Here is an 18,932-nt window from a genome sequence, read left to right as displayed (position 1 = left end):
GTTGATCCTTAACAAAAATGTGAATTAAATGTACTTGCAAAAAGTATAGTATGGTAAGGAAGGGACACACACGTCGGGGAGCGATGTCACCGGAAATATTTGTTGTTGTTTTTTGCAAAAACAATGCAAATGTAATGTTAATTGATTTCAAACACCCCTTTTTTTTCCTGGCGAGTCCCTTAAACCCCAAGCTGAGCTCCCAAACACATTATTTCCAATTCTAACTATGTGTATATGGCTGTGTTTTCAGTTGCTTTTCGGCATGATAAGCATTTTGTATAATTCTGCCATGGGAAAGCAAAGCGTGGTATCTGGGCAAATTTTTTTTCTCTTTTTTTTTTGCCACATTCTGCACTTTAGCCAGGGGTGCCCACCTAGAGAGGGGTCGTAGGGCAGACTGCGCTAATGAAATTTTTAGGAGGCGGTGTTTTGATGGGTATTTTTCTCATTTTGAGGAGGAGTCTCTTGCTTTTGGGGGGTCTCAATGATATTTAGAGGGTGCGCCCTTGCCCTTGGGGGGGGGGTACCTCTGCCTTAGCTTTATTTGGTTTCTGCTGAAAATTAGCACGAAAAGAATGTCATATTCAAAGGTTTCCCTTTTTGAAATCCAAAATGCATTTCTTCAAATATCTCAAAAATTCATTTCTGCAGATACTGCGATTTAACTTCCCACGGCAGAATTTACATTTTACCCAGTAAAATTTTGAAGAGACTAGCCGGAATAAAGCTTATTACTTTTTAACACGCTTTTATTAGCTTCACCTGTATGTATGTATGTATGTATGTATCTTGTAACGGAATCTTGCAGCTCAAATTTCGCCCACTTCCTGCGATCGAATTCTTTTGAAATTTGGCACGCGACCTCAGACCCGATGACAATGCAATATTCTATAATCAAATTAATTAATTAACTCTTTTAATTGTTAGTTTCCTCCAATTTTAATCAATATTTTGGCATAAATCCAACAATGTGAAAAAGGAAAAATTTAATAAAATACATTAAAAAATGCTCGCAAAAATTATTTAAAAATATCTACAAAAACCTTTAATTTTTCTGCATCAGACAAAATTTGTTCCAATGTTCCAAGGTAATTAGAACATGAAATATAATTGTTTTTAACTAATTTCATGCCAAAATTTAGATGAGCCTTCAATTGGAAATTCATTGCTGATCAGACCATTGTTGAACAAAACTTTTATTCAAATGCATCTCAAATTTTCAAATTAATGAAGATATGATTTCCGCACACATACATCGATGACTGAGATGGATTAGCTTTTTTTGGGCAAATTTTATGAATATAAAAGATTATGAATAATGTTGAAATGAATATTTTTTCGTAAAACAAGTTAAACTAAAAAGAAGAAAATAAAATAATAGTTTAAAAAACTAAAAAAAACACGCTTTCGTAGCAAAATGAACTAAAAAGTGAAAAATAATCTTTGGATGATAGTAGTTGACCAATCACTTAATTTCAACGTAATACAAAAAGGCGTGGGGGGCTTCTTATCAGTTGTCATGAATTTCTTCCATTTGTTGTCCAAGCAAAAATGTAAATAGACAGCCCCCCCCCACGCTTTTTTGTATTACATTGAAATTAAGTGATTGGTCAACTACTATCATCCAAAGATTATTTTTCACTTTTTAGTTCATTTTGCTACGAAAGCGTGTTTTTTTTTTGTCTTTTAAACTATTATTTTATTACTTCATAAGCTTGAAGGTGATTCCTTTAATTTAACACGTACAAGTAAGGGATTAATGCAACACATCTTTTACACGCTTTGCAGATGACCCAAAATGGAAATGAGATGCCTTAGAAGATACAGACGATGAAATCGCGCAGTATTTTAAATTTTTTACTAAGTCTTTAATTCTGGCGACTTTTCTTGAGATTTCGGCAGACTTTAAGCCCCTATATCTCGAAAACGAAGAGACGAGGGCACACAATTTACGGGTCAAAAAAATGTCTAAATATGCTGTTTCGAATGAACTTTTTGAACTTTTTCCATGATTACTGAAGTCGTGAGGTTCCATGGTGAGATCCACGAGCCGCGTATGGGCTGCCGTAGCTTTGTGAATGGTCAAGTAGTAAAAGCAAACAAAAAAGCTTGACAAGCTGCAAAATAGTACATGTGTCTCTTCATTTAACTCTTCTGTGTACTAGTGCACTTTCTTTAAGGGGGTCAGAGATACAAAAATCGTCAAATTTTGCAACTTTTTTTTTTAATCATTTAAAAAATTACTTCGTTTTCTTCTGCTGAAAAGGACGTTTGAATCTTGTTTCTATCTTAATTAGAAAGAAATATATAATTATTTGTGTTGCAAGTAATGAAATTTGTGTCATATCTTTTTCAAACAGTTTACTTTACTTTTTATGCGGCGAATTTGAAAAAAAAAACGTTCACTGCAAAAAAATATGATTTTTTAAAAAAATATCTTCGAATTTTTTTCAAATATTTTTTATTTCTTATTGAATAAATATTTTTAAAATCGCCGAATAAAAATTAAAGCTTAGATATTTGTGCATAATTTTTAGAAAAAAAATTGAAAATGAACAAGAATATTTTGAGTTATAGCAATTTAAAACAACTCCATTTTTTAAAAAATTAAATTTAAATTAAAATTTTTTTATCATTTATGTCATGATTTTGCTTATTAAATAGATGGTAAATCAGTGCAAAAAATTTAAAAAGTTAAAATATTTAATAAAAAAAATTTTCAAAATGTGTCCCGGACCCCCTTAAAAAGTGATAAGTTTCGGTCTTTTATCGAAATATGGCGCCTATGTTTCATAAAAAAACTTAGTGATGGTTTAGAGACTTTGTTTTATTTTCAACTAAATTATTTGACAAATTCTGGAGAACTACCTTCCTTTTGATAGTATATTTTACACCTATCAGTAACCTTTGGAGTCTTTCTGCATTTGCAATCCAATATCATTTAGTGTAACAATTGTTATCATTGCACTTTTTTGACTCGAAACTTCGTATGTATTTAACGCTGTTGGCATTGCTGATAATGGAAACGTCATTTTGAAGCTCCTCACTTCAACTGAATATGTAGGAAATTGCTTGAAATCTTTATCTGTATCATAGTTTTTTCATTTTCTGCAGTACAACAGCAATCCCAAATACTTTCACATTGTTGAGGTATGCTATTTATATCAATTTCTAATTGTCTTTTTTGTGCCTATTTAATTGTTCAGCATCTATTATTTTCTTTTCCAATCTAAACTTTAACTTTCTAGTGATTTTTGCATTCTAATTCCTCATATACATTCTCCTCGAAGATCTCTGGTCTTTCAAATATCCTTGAAAACCAATATCTTTCTTGATTTCTTAAGTATGAAAACTTTGATTTCAGGGCTCTTACATGTTGAGATGTCAAACTGTAGATTTTTCACCATCTTGGCACCTTTTTTATTTAATTTTCCCAGTATATCTTGTTTTTCCCAAAACGATTTCTTTATGCCCTACATAATATCTTTTCTTTTTGCATTGAAAGGGGGGGTTTCTTGTAGGCCCAAGTCATGTGTCTGTAGTAAGTTGTTAATTTATTTTTTATCGACGTTGTGTTTACTGCTGTTTTTTTTTCTGCGCAATGGTAATTATTTATTTCACTATACAATACTTTGTTGATAAGAAAATGTTATAGGAAAAGATTTTCTCCATGACACTTTCTGAAAAACAATTCTTTATAGCTTAAAATGTGGAGAGTTTGGCCGTTGTTTCTTCAATGAGATAATGTGCCACAAGCATTGGTACAATATTAACAAGAGAAATATTGATAGCCCTAACGTAGAAAACTGAAAATAGCGTCTATAAACGAAAACCTCACTCGGGCACCGCAAGGGTGCTTTGAAGGTAACTCAAATCTGCCGGTTTTCAAATCAAATTAATTGCAGGAGGTGTTCTTTTCTCTGACCAAGGGCTGCTGAAAGAGGTTAAGCCAAGACCCAACCCACTTATGTAGGATGTGACCTGTCCAATGACGAGACATCTGCCTTGACCGAACAAAATTGAAATGTTTCACCTCTTTGGCTAATTTCTTACATTTCAAGGTGACGTATTCAAGCTCTAAAGCCGGCAACGCACTTGACAATTCTGTTCTTCAACTTTCCTTTCCGTATTACCTCTTCACGATAATGGACGCTTCTGAAACAAGCGGAGCGAAGGGCCAACTCTTCGCGGTCAGACTTTATTTAGCAGTCAAACGTCAATGAATAAGTCTCAGTTCAGTGGAATGGAATTTCTCCCCTCCCCTGCACATCTCCTATTTTAAATGAACTATATGGCGAAATATTAGTGTAACCACGCCATGTTGAGAAAAACCAGGTAGGATGCAATTTCAGCCTATTTAAACATTTTTGCAGATTAGACGGAATTTTAGACTGTTTAGGCATTAATCGTTAAATTAATTTGCATTAGGAGCTCTGAATAGCATAAGGCTTCTGCAGTTTTATTATTATCATTATTATTATTGATTTATTCATTCGTTCATTTTATTTATTAATTTTTTTTTAAGATTATCATTTTATTAAATTCAGCGCAGAATACAAATCACATTTCAGAAATCATTTATCATGATTTGAACTATAGATATTGTTCTATTGAAAAATAATTTTAAATTTTTCCATTTTAGATTTTGGATAATCTGAAATAAATATCATTTTTCAAGATTCTGGGACAAAAAGTAAGATTATACAATTTTCTGATAGTGGTGTGATAAAGGATTTATTCTGAAACAATAGTTTAAAAATGTGCATTACAAATAAAATAAACTTCAGATAAAAATGTGAAACAGAACGTTTTCAGCATTTTTTAAAACGTACTTTAGTTTGGAAATAAAAACAAAAGATATTGATTGCTGATAATAACCAGCAAAAAATGAATTTTTAAATACGGCAAAAAAAATTCAAGTGCCTGATTCAAACTAACAGAATAGCAGAAATAATAATGTTCGTAGCTTCGCAAATGTGGGGATAATTTTAATCATGTTTAATTTCCGTCTTGTATCAGTTAACGATATTTAACAACTGAAGGTCAGTCATGAAGATTACCAGTACAAAGCTCTGTGGGTTTCTACAATGTGTTTCATTCAATACTCGGTTATATGCACAGTAAAATTCGGAACTTGCTGCTTTCTTTACATGTAATTCAACTTTTTTTTGTTGCATTTGAATCACATTTTTATTTATAATGGAATCACCAAAATTTCACAACATTCCAGAGCGATTGAAAAAAGCTATACTTGAAGAAACAGGTTGTTCCGTAGCCGAATGTCAAATACATATCTTAAAAGAGGATAACCTGGCTTGGTCAATAATTCTCTCCTATCTTATGTCAACAACTTCCGGAAAAGGAAAAATTCCTGAGTTGGAACAACGCTTGAAAAAGCTAACAGACAAAGAAGTTATTGATTCTTCCCTTATGAAAAGTGTTTTATCCTTCAACCCCTTTCGAAACAATAAGTCTTACTTTCAGGATGAAAATCTTAGAAAAGTTGTTTCTATTTTTAAGGAAAAATTAAACTGGAGTTCATTGTCCAGTACAAAAAAATTAAACTCTGCTTCGGACTTTCTCCAATTTCAAATCATACAGTTATCCTTATACGGCCATGTCTGGAAAGAACAAATATTTAATGAAAACTGCTCTGACAGCCAAAACAGTCTCACTATCTTCAGAACTCTTGACAGCCCAAGTGGTCAATCGAGTGTTATATGGTACAGTTTCGGAATAAGTAAACAACTTGGTTTTAAGCTTAGACGTGAAGCTCTTCGGACTATTCTAAAGAGTGCTAAATTATCTAAGTCAGAAATTAACGACATAATTTCTATCAGTGATCAGAAAGAGCCGTTAATAATTAGCATCCTCAAAAGCAACTCTGTATCAGTTATTCCAAAGCTTTATTCCTCGTATCATTCCTTACACAAACTTGAAGCAGCTGGATTTGAAACGGATCCAAGAGCCATGGACAAAGTAGGGTTTTCTGCCTTTTACTATGCTTTAGTTCATGGCGAGCTGATTACATTATGGACATTATATTTTTATGCGGCAAATGCATGTTATGAGACTGACTATAATATTCGACGACCAGATCTATTCATAGTTGAGAATTTACAAGAGCTGGGGGATATCATAAAGGGCGATCGTAAAATTATCAAGAATTCTGATTATTGTAAACTGGAGAAAAGAATACGTTGCAGGTGGGATGGGTTCATACGACTGAGTGATTATTTGATTTGCATAACTAGCAAAATTCAAGACATACAAGATAAAAAAGAGTGTGACACTGCTGATAAAGATAAAATTCGAACGACAAAACTCACCGAAGTGTTAAAAGGCTTTTTCGATGTATATAAACAATTCTTCTTTTTTGATGATTATTTTGAAGGTAATTTCCTACCCTGCGATGATTACAGAGAATATATTTCATATTACTATTTAGTTGATTTTACAAGCTCTTTAATATTCTTCGATTATATTTTCCAGTTGAAGAACTGCTTAAAATTAGACGATGACAATTTATATTCAGAGACTGAGTCTAGCTTCTGGTTGCTTATAGTATACTATGAAGAATATACGTTCCTTCGTAAAGCTTTACTGAAACTGGTTAAAGAAAAATACCTAATAGACGAATTCGAGTTCAACCGTTTAGAAAATGACTTATGTCTGCTTCCACTTCTTCAACGGCGAGCTCTGCAAGCGAAAGCAATCGCGTTCAGAGCAGCTCTTACAACAGCAACAGAAAGAAATACAGATGCTTCTGAAACAGAAATTATGCGCACTTTAAGCAATTTACCAGAACTTAAAGATGATATATTAGTTAATACTTTGAGGTTTTATTTGAAGATTTCCTCAGCATTAAAATTCAATGATCCAAGATCAGTATTGGTCATCGAGCGAACGTTAACCATGATTGGAGAATGCATAAATCATAGTAAGCATAAAAGCACAATGAGGCTACTTCTAGCCTTTTGTTTGCCCCAAAAAGCAAGAAGCATTATGCGGAAACTCAGAGATAAATTGAATCATTTAGATGAGAATGATGCCTACTCTCAAAAGTTGGAGATTGAAAAAGATTTTACACTTTTCAAAAGAATTCAAAATGAAATCAGAAAAATCAACAATTCGTTCAAGATTGTCTACGACCTTCAAACATTTAGAACAACAGAGTTCATGTTAAATAATTTAATAACTTCAATTAAAAAGGAATTAGATGATGATGCTTGTTCAAGGGATTCAAACCGAATTGTGTACAACATTCAGCTACAAAGAGGGTTAGAGTCCTGGAAAACTATATCCGAGACACCAATGCTGGCGCGCAAGAAGCGCCTTAAACGAAGCATTGAAATGCACAAAAATAAGTATTGCGCACTGGTACGAAATATTTTTCAACGTATGGACAATATTATTTCAGAACATACCCTGAAAAGTTTAAAAAATGATTTAAAGAAAATTACTGAAGAGGTAAATGCAGCTTTATGGGCGTTAAGATATTTACTGACGACCTTCAGAGACGCTGAAATAATTTCTGAATTTGAGGCATTCCACATGTTGGAAAAGAAAATCATGTTTGAAAGGTTTCCAGAAGTGTTGGAAATTAAAAATAAAATTAAGGAGGTCCAAGACTTTACTGAAATTATTCTTTCATCTGTCGGCTTAAATGTTTCCACATTGTGTGAAGAAGTGAGCATTGAAATCCCATTTATTGAAAAGTTTTATAACGATTTGGATCCACCAGCTTTAAGCGAAGGGGTGAAGAATAAAATTCGGAGTGAAATTCCGCCATTAGTGAAAACTGCCGTAATGGCAAAATCTGAACTTGTCGATGCATTAGATAAAGGATGTTTATTTTCGCTTCAGAATAGAGATGAAAAATTTGCAAAGCTTTTTCTTCCAAAAGAAAAGAAAGAGACTTTAAAAGAAATTTGTGAGACCAATCAGTCAGAAGCAAAAAATATAGTCAGCTCAGCAAATGACCCCATCTCTGATCTTGAACTGGTGCTGTCAGGGAAAAGGCTTAAAAAGAAAAGATTTGCAGAAATGTGCAAAGAATTGGAACTTCAAAACGAGACTGCATGTTTATTAAAGGATTTTGTCTCTGGAACGAATAAACACAAAAGACATGATAATCTCTTATCAGTTATCATAGAACGTATCCAGTTACTGAAGAAAATACTTATTGATGACTCTTCAGAAATTTCCAATATGTGGATCAAAGGAAAAAATAAAAGTACCAAGCAACACGCGGTATATAAAATTTTGAGGAGGTACATACAGATTCCTGAGGTTCGAATATCTTCAGAGATTCTTCTTCAAGACTGTATGACTATTCTTGGAAATGAAGAAGAAAATGCTAGGGAACTGTGGAACAAATCTGATAACTTATATTGTGGTTATAACTTGCGCTTAGCTTTGGCCCATGGCAATCCTATATTAGAAAGCATTGGAAGCTTTTTAGACTGCGAGGATTTACCATCTAATTACATAAATAAAATTCTTCAGTTAATCGAAGACGAGCCATTGTTAAGAGAAATTGAAGAGCTTTGTCATTCGATTGGAATTACTGATTTCTCCAAATTTCATGAAGCTATAAATAAAGATGATGACAACTTTTTGAAACTTCAGTCACTAGTTGAAAGTTGTAAGAGTTACTATTCTAAAATACTTCCTAATATTGCAGTGAATAAGTAACAATTGTAGCTCAAAGTTATGTGTGGACAAGGACATATCGATATTGATCCTAAGAGATTCAATTTGTTTATAAAATTGCAACTGAAATGTTTGACTGAAGGGTCATTCCACGAAAAAGTCAAACGCTTGTCCCACACGTAACGATCCATACATTTCATTAAGAAGTAATGATTTTAAAGGGTAATGACGAAATTTTTTGCTTAAGACAGCGAACATAAGTTTGTTAAGCAGAAAAAAATGATTCTTCATTAATATTTTAAAATATTATTTTTCATGACTATGAGATGTCACGTGCGGAAAAGAAATGGCCACTTTTACAAGTGAGCCACTTTATGTTTCTGTGGTGACAACTTTTTTGTTTTCGCAGGCGTTGTATGTAATTTTATCACTGTCTTTTTCTCGTGAAAATATACTTTTAACTGAAAATTAGGAGAAACTTAAATATTGCAAATCATTATATGAGCATTCAAGCGAAAGTATGACAATGTTTGAATATTGTAACTAGATTGAGAATTCTCTCTTTTTTTTTTTGAGCAATCACGATTGCTTATTGCTTTCATTTGAGCATCCTTGGTGTCTGGTTCCTTTTACTGAATGGACCAAGGGCCTCTGCAGCACCGCCGTCCACCGGAGGACGGAGCTGCTCCTCTACTCCTATCCTCCACTAGCAACCTAGCCACCGAAATCCCCTTCTCCTAGGCGGTGGCGCCCATGTCCTGCATACACACACTCCTATATACACACACGTCTACACACAAACAAGTCCTTACACACATACACACACGTAACCGCCCAGGAGGAGGTGCAGTCTTGGGAGGACATGAGCCGTTTCTAGAAACAATAGCCGCAAATGAATAGGATCCTGTCGCAACTCGTGATTGTGAAAAACATAATTCGAATTCAAAGTGTCAGAACTCAAATTAAATACACACACACACACACACACACACACACACACACACATATATATATATATATATATATATATATATATATATATATATATATATATATATATTATTTATTTTTTTTTGCTATTTAAGTCTAAGATAGATGATGCGGCACACACACACACACACACACACACACACATATATATATATATATATATATATATATATATATATATATATATATATATATATATATATATATATATATATATATATATATATATATATATATATATATATATATATATATATATATATATATATTTTTTTTTTTTTTTTTTTTTGCTATTTAAGTCTAAGATGGATGATGATGCGGCACTCGTGAACGCAACAACTAGAGAGGGGCACATGTGAAGATCCCCTCTGTAGCAGTAATATTAGTGTAGAATATTATCGGTGTTAAAAAACCTGTGCATATGTATTTATCATTTTTAATTTTCGAAAACCAAATTGTAGCATTATTGTTATTTATTATTGTAATAAATGACAATAATGTTACTAAATAGTTGGTTTGCAATTTAGTGTTATGTAATACTTACTGGAAATAAAAAGGCAAATATTTTTAGTTTGATCTAACGTTTAAAATAATTTCAATATATATATTATTGTTCTCTGTGTAGAGCTTAAAACAATATTACAATTAGAATAATGTTTACATAATAAAACATTCTTTGTACTATATGCAGTATTAAAAGTTTTTTCGTGTTTATCCAGTGATCAGAACATAGTACAAGTCCTTAAAATTTGAGTGAGCAGTTATATATTTGGGAAAAAATGTTTTCTTAGTGACACAGTTGCTGTACAATTTTAACTGTCGCAGTATATGCTACAAACCATTCAATATAATCTTGATTGTTATATATGTATAGTATATATCGCATGTTAGAGAGTTTTTCTTTAAAATATGATGCTTGTCCCGCATTTTTAACTGTGTTCATCTGTGCTCCAAACCTGTTCATATGTGCCCCCTCTCCCCATATAGAAGCATATGTGAACACCTGAAGAAATTTCTTTAAAATACCACTAAGAAAGAGTATATTTTTCTCAATCTCAATAAATTCCATGACACAAAGAAAAGATTTTTCAATCATGGGGATCTTTTTGTGCTGATAAATTGATAATATTTTTTGAAAAATAAACAAATTTAAAAAATTGTTCACATTGTACCCCCCTTTTTCCAACCCTCTTATTATTACCAAGGGGCTCCAGCCTGCTCGATTAACGCTCAGTGACTGCCGAAGATTGCTTCTCAACCTTATTTGGTTTGCAAAGTTTTAAGTTATCTTCTCGGAAGAATCAAATTAAAGAACGCGTTACGGTTAGAATAAAATGAAAATCCTGTTAACCCTCCAGTAGAAAATAGAATTAGAAAAAAACTATTTCGAACTTTTGAAAATAAGCGCTCCGAGGTGAACCCCAATGAATGCGAAGTAATTTTATACCAGATTTTAAATCTATAAGTGCTATGGGGTCTCTTGGACGTGGAACAGCCACAAGCGCAATTCACTATTTCTTTGGCATTTTTTAAAAAAGATTAACACTATTATTTTTACTACCCTATGTTTCTTCAAATACTACAATGAATTCTTGAAATTTTTTGTATTAATTATTCCTGTATGTTTGGATCGAAATTTTTCTGGCACTTTTTTCTGTATTTAAATAATTCTGTAAAGACTCAACATATTGAATTTTAATAATTCTTCTTGCTTTAATTTTTTCATTTTATAATATTTTTTGACACTTTATACATTACATAATGACTGAAATCAAGATGTGATTTTGAAGCGCTCCATTAAAAGTAGTTAAATAAAGATTTAGTAGTGCAATTTAATCCATTATGCTGTACTATTGTTATTTCATTTTTTTATTTATTCATTCATTTATTTTTTTATTTATTCATTCATTCATTTATTTATTTATTTTTATTTATTTACTTACTTGTTTATTGAAGTTGGAAAAGTACAATACAATGGGGTTGTTTCCTTCAGTCAAAAGTTATACTTTTAGTCACTGAAATTGATAGAATGATCAAAAATAAATAAATAAATAAATAAATTTCGGGGAGAATTAAAATTTCCTTCATTTGAGGTTTTTTTTTTTTTTTTTTTTTTTTTTTTTTTTTTTTTTTTTTGTCTTTTTTAAGTATTTAGGGAAAACGAAAAAGCTCTTAAAAATTTAAGTTACATTATTACACGGTATTAGCTTAACCCAAACAACGCAATTAAGTATAAGTTTACTCAAAAACGTTGAAAAAACAGCTTCAAATAAAATCAATTTTTGTTTAGTCAAATCCTACCTCTTATTCAAGGAACACAGTAATATCTTGTTTATATATGTATGATATGATTACTTAAACACCTTTTATTGCAGTTGAAAGCAAACCATAAAACTTAATTTTTGCACCCAAAAAACATTTTTTACAAATAATTCTCAAAACAAAAAAAGGCTGAATCTCCCGCTTACGTATAGCGATAAATATAAGCTCCCCGGTCGCTTCTTTACAAAATTCTCTCTTCTGAGCATATACTGCACCTTAACCCTACATCAACTGGACTCGTTCTCCCTTACTGATAACAAATCTAGATTGGTTGAAAACTTCAATGAGAGTAATTTCACCTAATGAAAATATACAGACTTATAATTGCAACTAAGAACTTATCAAAGTAAATAAATATCTTTGTGCATAAGAAAAAATAAGAACTAACAATGTCAAATAGCACAAATTTCAGATTACTGCAGATACGTGTTTCGGCGTTACAAGGAACGCCTTTTTCAATGTAAAAGAAAACTATTTATAAAAAGACATCCTTTTGCGATGAAAAAAAGCGTTCCTTGTAACGCCGAAACAAGTGTCTGCAGGGATCTGCAGTTTGTGCTATTTGACATTGTTAATTCTCATTTTAATAGCTCACTAGCAGCGTCGCCCGGCTTTGCACGGTCTACCTCGAAAATAAAAGTTATGTCAAAGTACCGCGTGTTCAACAATCACTCTAGAACAAATAAAAAGAAAAAATCAGTAAAATTTTGCGGCAGATGGCTGGAATATAACCAAAAGAGAACATTTTAACTTCCCCGATTACAGAGAAAGCCTCAAAACAAAATCTAGAATTTTATTTGTTCATATTCGAGGAAAAAAATGGCAACAAATCTTTCTTCTCGGTGATTTTCTTAACGCTACAAATTTTAATAAAAGCATTGTTACGGAAAATTGAGATGAAGCTCTGAATAATAATTGAATGGAGGAAAGCCGTCGAAAAATAGGGATTTTGTGTCGAAAACTAAGTGTTATAATTAGTTGCTTTTAATTGATACCTCCGTTAATTCTTATCAGAGGATCATGTTAAATAACCAACATAAAGACGGGAAAATTACGAATCTACCGATAAATAGTTCACTGGCATTCGGCAGAAGTAACTCGTACATAGGTACATACATAGATACATACGCTCAGATTTTAAGATCATTTTGAATTTATTAGATCATTTATCATTTTTATAAAAGATCATTTTGAATTTAGTATCACAAGCTGTTTCTTGTAGAAGTTTGAATATCAAAAATAATTTTGAATTTGCAATTATAGGGTAATGCGATAAAACACAATGAAAAGAGAACTACGATATCGAGAGAAAAGATAAAGCAAAGATAACTGTCTCGAATGTGTCGTCCGTTATTTTCAAGTGCTTTAGTTTTAAAATTCCAATCAGATGTTTTGTACGAAATGAATGCTTGCGTATAATTAAGTAAGTTATGAGCAATGGAGGTACCGAAATTTCACTGTTTTCCTTCGCACTTTTTGGAGAATGCAGAAAATAAGCTATGTGAGTGTGAAATTCATGTATTACGAAGAGAAAATATAGCTTGGTCTATCGTTTTGCCGTATCTTATGCATAGGAGATCCAAAAGTTCTACTCCTAAAGAATTTTTGCATCGGATTTCTCTGATAATAGACTGTGATGAAGACTTCCTTCGAAAAGTCGAGACAAGTGTGTTGCGTTTCAATCCGTTTCAAAATAGACGGTCTTGTTTTCACGATGAATGGCTTCAAAAAGTTGTCACTTCCTTCACAGAAAAATTGCAATGGGCTTCTTTATCCATAAAACGGAAACTGCAAGCAGCTTCGGATTTGCTGCAATGTTCAATTGTGAAAATAACAAAGAATGATGTGTGTGATCCAGAAATCGAATTAATTCTTCCACGGGGAACTGAGGCAGAAAATCGAAGTATCACTCTCTTCCAATCGGACAAAAAAGGATCGAGTTTTAGCTTTGGAATTTAAAAAGAAATTGGTTTGAAACTTCAAAAAATCGCTTTTACGACTGCTTTAAAATATGCTACGATACCTCCTAGAATTATTGGGAAATTTCTGAAAATAGTGGATGTAAAGGACTCCTTTATTACAGCCGTCTTGAAGAGTGACTGTAACTGCAAAGACTTTATTCCTCAATTGTATCAGTCTCCATATGCCTTGCATAAGCTTGTCGAAGCAGGGTTTGTGACTGATCCTACAGTAGAAGATGAGAAAGGCTATCCAGCCCTATTCTACTCATTAACTCATAATAATTATTCCATTGCTTACTCCTTGTTCTTCTATGTTTGCAATGCTTACTATTTGTCCCCCGGTACATACCGTGAACCGGATGTCAGAGTAATTGATAGTTTGAACAAGATGAGAGACGTTTTGCTCAAGCTGAAATTGGAAATCGACAACTCCGAATTCAAAAAACAAAAAATTCTGTCGAAAATAAGAGAGCTATTGCTCTTAAATCAATTTTTAATGAAAGTCAGCTCAGGAATTTACAGCATAAAGAATGAGAATGTTCCAGGTGCTTCAGATCATTGGGAAGCATCTAAAAGAAAGAGAATATTGATGTGTATTCTCAACACATACGAAGAATTTTTCATCTCCAGTGAGGTGCCCGGAAGTATTTCAGCTCTTGATGACTACAAACAAAAGAAAGTTTTCTACAAGATGATAGACTCTATTTGTGCTATGCTGTTTTTCGACAACATATTTCTGTTAAAAGAAAGAGTAAAAATAGGAGATGAGTACTTATATTCTGTTATGGAATCATTCTTTTACTTAACCGTGCGGTTCAATCGCACAATTTTTCCTCACTGCAAAACTCTATATAGGTTAGCCAATTCGCAAAAAAACAACTGATAGCTTTTGTCTTGTGTCCGTTTTCCAAAGAATGGCTTTGAAGGATAAGATTATAAGTTTCAAAAATAAGTTACAAGAAACAAATATTGATGATGGCAATATTTTAAAAGGTTTGCCTGAATATGAAATATTTCGTACTTTTGGCGATTTTCCTGAAATGAAAGATGAAATTTTAAATCCGTAAGTTAAAATTTTACATAAATGCTGCATTAAGTGTTAAAGTAGAAGACTTAAAATCAGCCTTGGTGATTGAAAGAGCATTACAAGTAATTGGCGAAGACATAGTTTTCTCAAAACAGCCAAAATCAGTTCGAAGATTGCTTGCTTTAAGTATTACAAAAGAACAGCGCGCAATATTGAAGCACCTTCGTGATGAAATATGCCATTTAGAAAAAAAAGCATTTTCTCTCAAATTAAAAGTGGAGAAAAACTTATCATTATTTAGTGATATAAAACATGAAATAATAAAATTTAAAGATGCTTTTTTACCAGTTATTGACTTACAGGGTTACAGAGTTACCCCACTGTGTCGTAAACTTTGTAGGAAAATTAATAACTGAAGCACAGTCGGGAAGTATACAGATACATAACATTGATTTAAAACAAATGTCTGATTGTTGGTGTAAAGTTCTACAAAAATCAAATGATTTATGGAAAGAGAGACTTAAAGAGAAAATTGGAGAGCATCTCGAAAAATACAAAATTATTTTTGTAAATAATTTCCAGTATATGGAGGAAACATTACGAGACGATTCATTCTGGAAAAGTGATGATAAAATCCAAAATCGAGAAACTGGTTTTGTTGCTAAAGCCAAAGAAGTAGCTTGGCCAATGCAGTTCATGCTCCAAATTTTCAAGGAGTCCAATATGTTCCTGATGCCTGTCAATGTGACAGAAATGTGTAAGGATGACTGGCTTGATGATAACTGTCCCACTGTACAAGAGGCCAAAAGCCAAAATTGGAGAATTGTTGTGTAATTCAAGACATTTTGCGTCAGTCTTCGGCTTACCTGAGAACCAAATGTGTAGAGAACACTTTCTGATCCCCAGCATAGAAAAATTCAGAAAAACTCTTAAAGGTTCAGTTTTCTTGTCTGAAGCAGAAAAATCAAGTATAAGAAGTGAAGTTCCACCATTAGCATTAGGAGCAAAACAAATTATTTTAGAATCCATAGAAACTGGGAAGTTCCTTAAACAAGATGAACGCGATAATTACTTCAATTCGTTGCTGCTTTCAAAGAAAAAACGTAAAGAGTTACAGAGAACATACCACGACAAACCTGAGATTGCGAAAGTTATCGTTGAAGCTGCAGCCGATCCAGCTCGAGAACTAGAGAAAGTTTTTTCTGAAAACAGCATTCAAAAAGAAAATGCTTACAATGATGGATGACGTGATGCATTTTTCGGATGAAAAACAAATCCCTCCTATCAAGTCTCATTGAAGGTCAAAAAAAGGAAATTTCAAATGGGAATAGTTTATCTATAACATTAGATAGAATTTGTGCATTGAAAAACATATTAATTGAAGAATGTCCAGAAACTCGTAACTTATGGGCTGGAGCTAAAAATGAAAAAACAAAAGAATACGCCTTTCACAAAGTAACTCAACGGTTTATGCAAAATCCTCACATTCAAGCAGCTTCAGAAATGCTTTTATTTGACTGTATGCAAATGATCGAGGCTACAACAGCAAAACGCAAAAACAAGGACAACCTTTTAGTTAAAATGTCGAAATTGTATAACGGTGTAAGTTTGCGTAACACACTTGCTCATGGAAGTCCAATGTTGGAAAAATATAGGGCTGCTACTGGATATAGAAGACGTGCCATCAGCTTTTGTGAAGAAGATGCTACAATTAGTAGAAGATGAGGCTATTATTAGAGGAATGTATGAGTCGGGATTAGATTTTTGCATGTTTCACAACATGATGAACACCGATGACGACGAACATGATGCTTTAAGATCGAGTATTTGGAAATGCGAAAGATGGAAACTGTACTCGTATTTAATTCCAGAAGAGCATAAAAAATCAATCTGGAGAGAAACGAAGAGAAAGTTTAAAACCATTAAGCGAGCAAGAAGAAATTTAGGTACCGTGACAATTCCTTTAAAGTTTTTTTATAACCTAGAGCCCAACATCTTTTTTTTAACAATGATGTTTTTTGCATAAACTTCATAGACTAAATTTTTGCAGTTTTTAATTCTACAATCCATTGATTCCAAAGAAGTTAATTTTTTTCTATTTAATGAAATTGTATAGCTCTGATTATTTGATTGTCTTGTTTTTGACTAAAACCTGTATTTGAAACAATAATCTATTAAATTAAAATTAATTTTCTTCTCTTTATTTATTTGTGGTTTATTCACTTATTTCGTCTACCATTAAAGCAGTCGTTATATTTTTTAAATCTATATTTGTATTTTTGTATTCTTATGTATTAGTTAACTTATTTTCTCTATCCTTTTTATTTGTTTATTTATATGAATTTAATAATTATTTTTTGTTTATTTAACTGATTTGCTAATAATTATTAAATATACATTTATTAATTTGTGCTTTATTATTTTATATTCCATTTCCTGTCTACACTAATATTATAAAGAGAGAGGGCGGATTTTTGTTTGTTTATATGTTCGAGGTAATCTCTGGAACTACTGCAACTATTTGAAAAATTCTTTCACTGTATGAAAGGTGCATTCTTACTGAGTGACATAGGCTATAAATTATGTATACATGTATTTATGCTAATTTTTTAAACCAGTAGTTTGTCATCGCCACCAGTTTATGTTTCGTACCGTTTTATTGTTACAAACGTAAAAGCAAACACCGGCTATCCTGCACCTGCAGTGCCAAAAGGGTCGAAGGTTCTTTCTGAACTGAGTGCTGAGGGATGGAAACCCGTGAAGGAAAATAAAATTATGATGTCGGCATAAGAAGATTATGATGCCGGCCGCCAAAACCTTCACATGTATTTGAAGACGCAGAGGAATAAAGTATATAGTATTTCATTAGCTTTGAAAAAGGTAAACCATTGAGAGTCGCAGAATGTTTATGCATCAGAATTTATTTAAACGAACGAATTATAACTGAGATTCGCTTCCATAGTAAATTAATATTTGAATTCAAGGAGTGCAGATAGACAATATTAATCCGTGTTTCTAAAAGTTGTAATTTTGCATGCATTTCGGCTATCCTTTGAGGGTTTTTTTTCTGTGCTAATATGCTAATATTATAAAGAGAGAGGCCTTTTTTTTCTTCTTTGTATGTTTATATGTTCCGGATAATCTTCGGAACCACTGCACCTATTCAAAAAATTCCTTCTTTGTGTAAAAGGCACTTTTTTGTAGAAGGACATCTATACTATAAAGAGAGAGAGAGAGCAGATTTTGTATGTGTATATGTTCTGAGTAATCTCCAGAACCTCTGCACCTATTTAAAAAATTTCTTCACTACATGAAAGGTGCATATTTCTTGAGTGACATAAGCTATAAATCATGCATATATATATCTTTATGCGAATTTTTAAAACTAATAAGTTATCTTTGCTACGAGAACGTTCGTAATGTTATGTTTTTTTATTCGTAAAAACAAATTCTGATTGAATATATTTTTCTGGTTAAAAAGTCCTCTTCGAGCGATATATTGAGAAAGTGAAAAGCAATAACGTTGTCAGCTCAATAACCATCAAAAGCTTTATCTGAATGTGAAGCCGAGCTTCAGAAAGTTGCAGTTTTGCATACATTACTTCAGGTATTATGTGCGTACGAAAATCAAAGTAAAACACATCTGCTATTGAATTTACTTCAGTTGTATTTAGTTTAGAAAGTTCTTGAGTCAAAGAGTAATTGCACATAGTTTCCGTTCAGTTACAATAAAGAGTTAAAACATTAACGAAAGAAGAACATTCAATACCATTCAAAGAAATTATACCAAAGAAGAGGAAAAGAGAAATAAAAATGATTTGGAGAATTATTCTTCAAGATGACCGTATCTAAGCGTATAAAACGAAATAATAGGTTACAAATATCCCATCCGAAAGAAATTGCAAAAACAAAAAAGTGAAAAAAAAGCAAATTTTTCCGACGAATTTTTTGTAACAATTTTACTATAAAATCTACTT

The 18,932-nt window shown here is 32.3% G+C and overlaps 1 protein-coding gene across 1 annotated transcript in view; it reads left to right on the top strand.

Moving 5' to 3' along the window:
• The window catches only part of LOC129230387 (uncharacterized), a 47,254-nt gene extending 38,265 nt beyond the window's left edge, over positions 1-8,989 (top strand). The window contains exon 3 of the mRNA XM_054864786.1: positions 7,907-8,989. Coding sequence (XP_054720761.1) covers positions 7,907-8,697 — 791 coding nt within the window. The 3' untranslated portion in view covers positions 8,698-8,989. The remainder of the gene's footprint in view (positions 1-7,906) is intronic.
• The last annotated feature ends 9,943 nt before the right edge of the window (positions 8,990-18,932 follow it).

This window comes from Uloborus diversus, chromosome 9 (assembly GCF_026930045.1).
Source record: "Uloborus diversus isolate 005 chromosome 9, Udiv.v.3.1, whole genome shotgun sequence".
NCBI lineage: Eukaryota > Metazoa > Arthropoda > Arachnida > Araneae > Uloboridae > Uloborus > Uloborus diversus.
The sequence above is the reverse complement of the archived record's forward strand: the minus strand, read 5'-3'. Positions and strand labels throughout refer to the sequence as shown.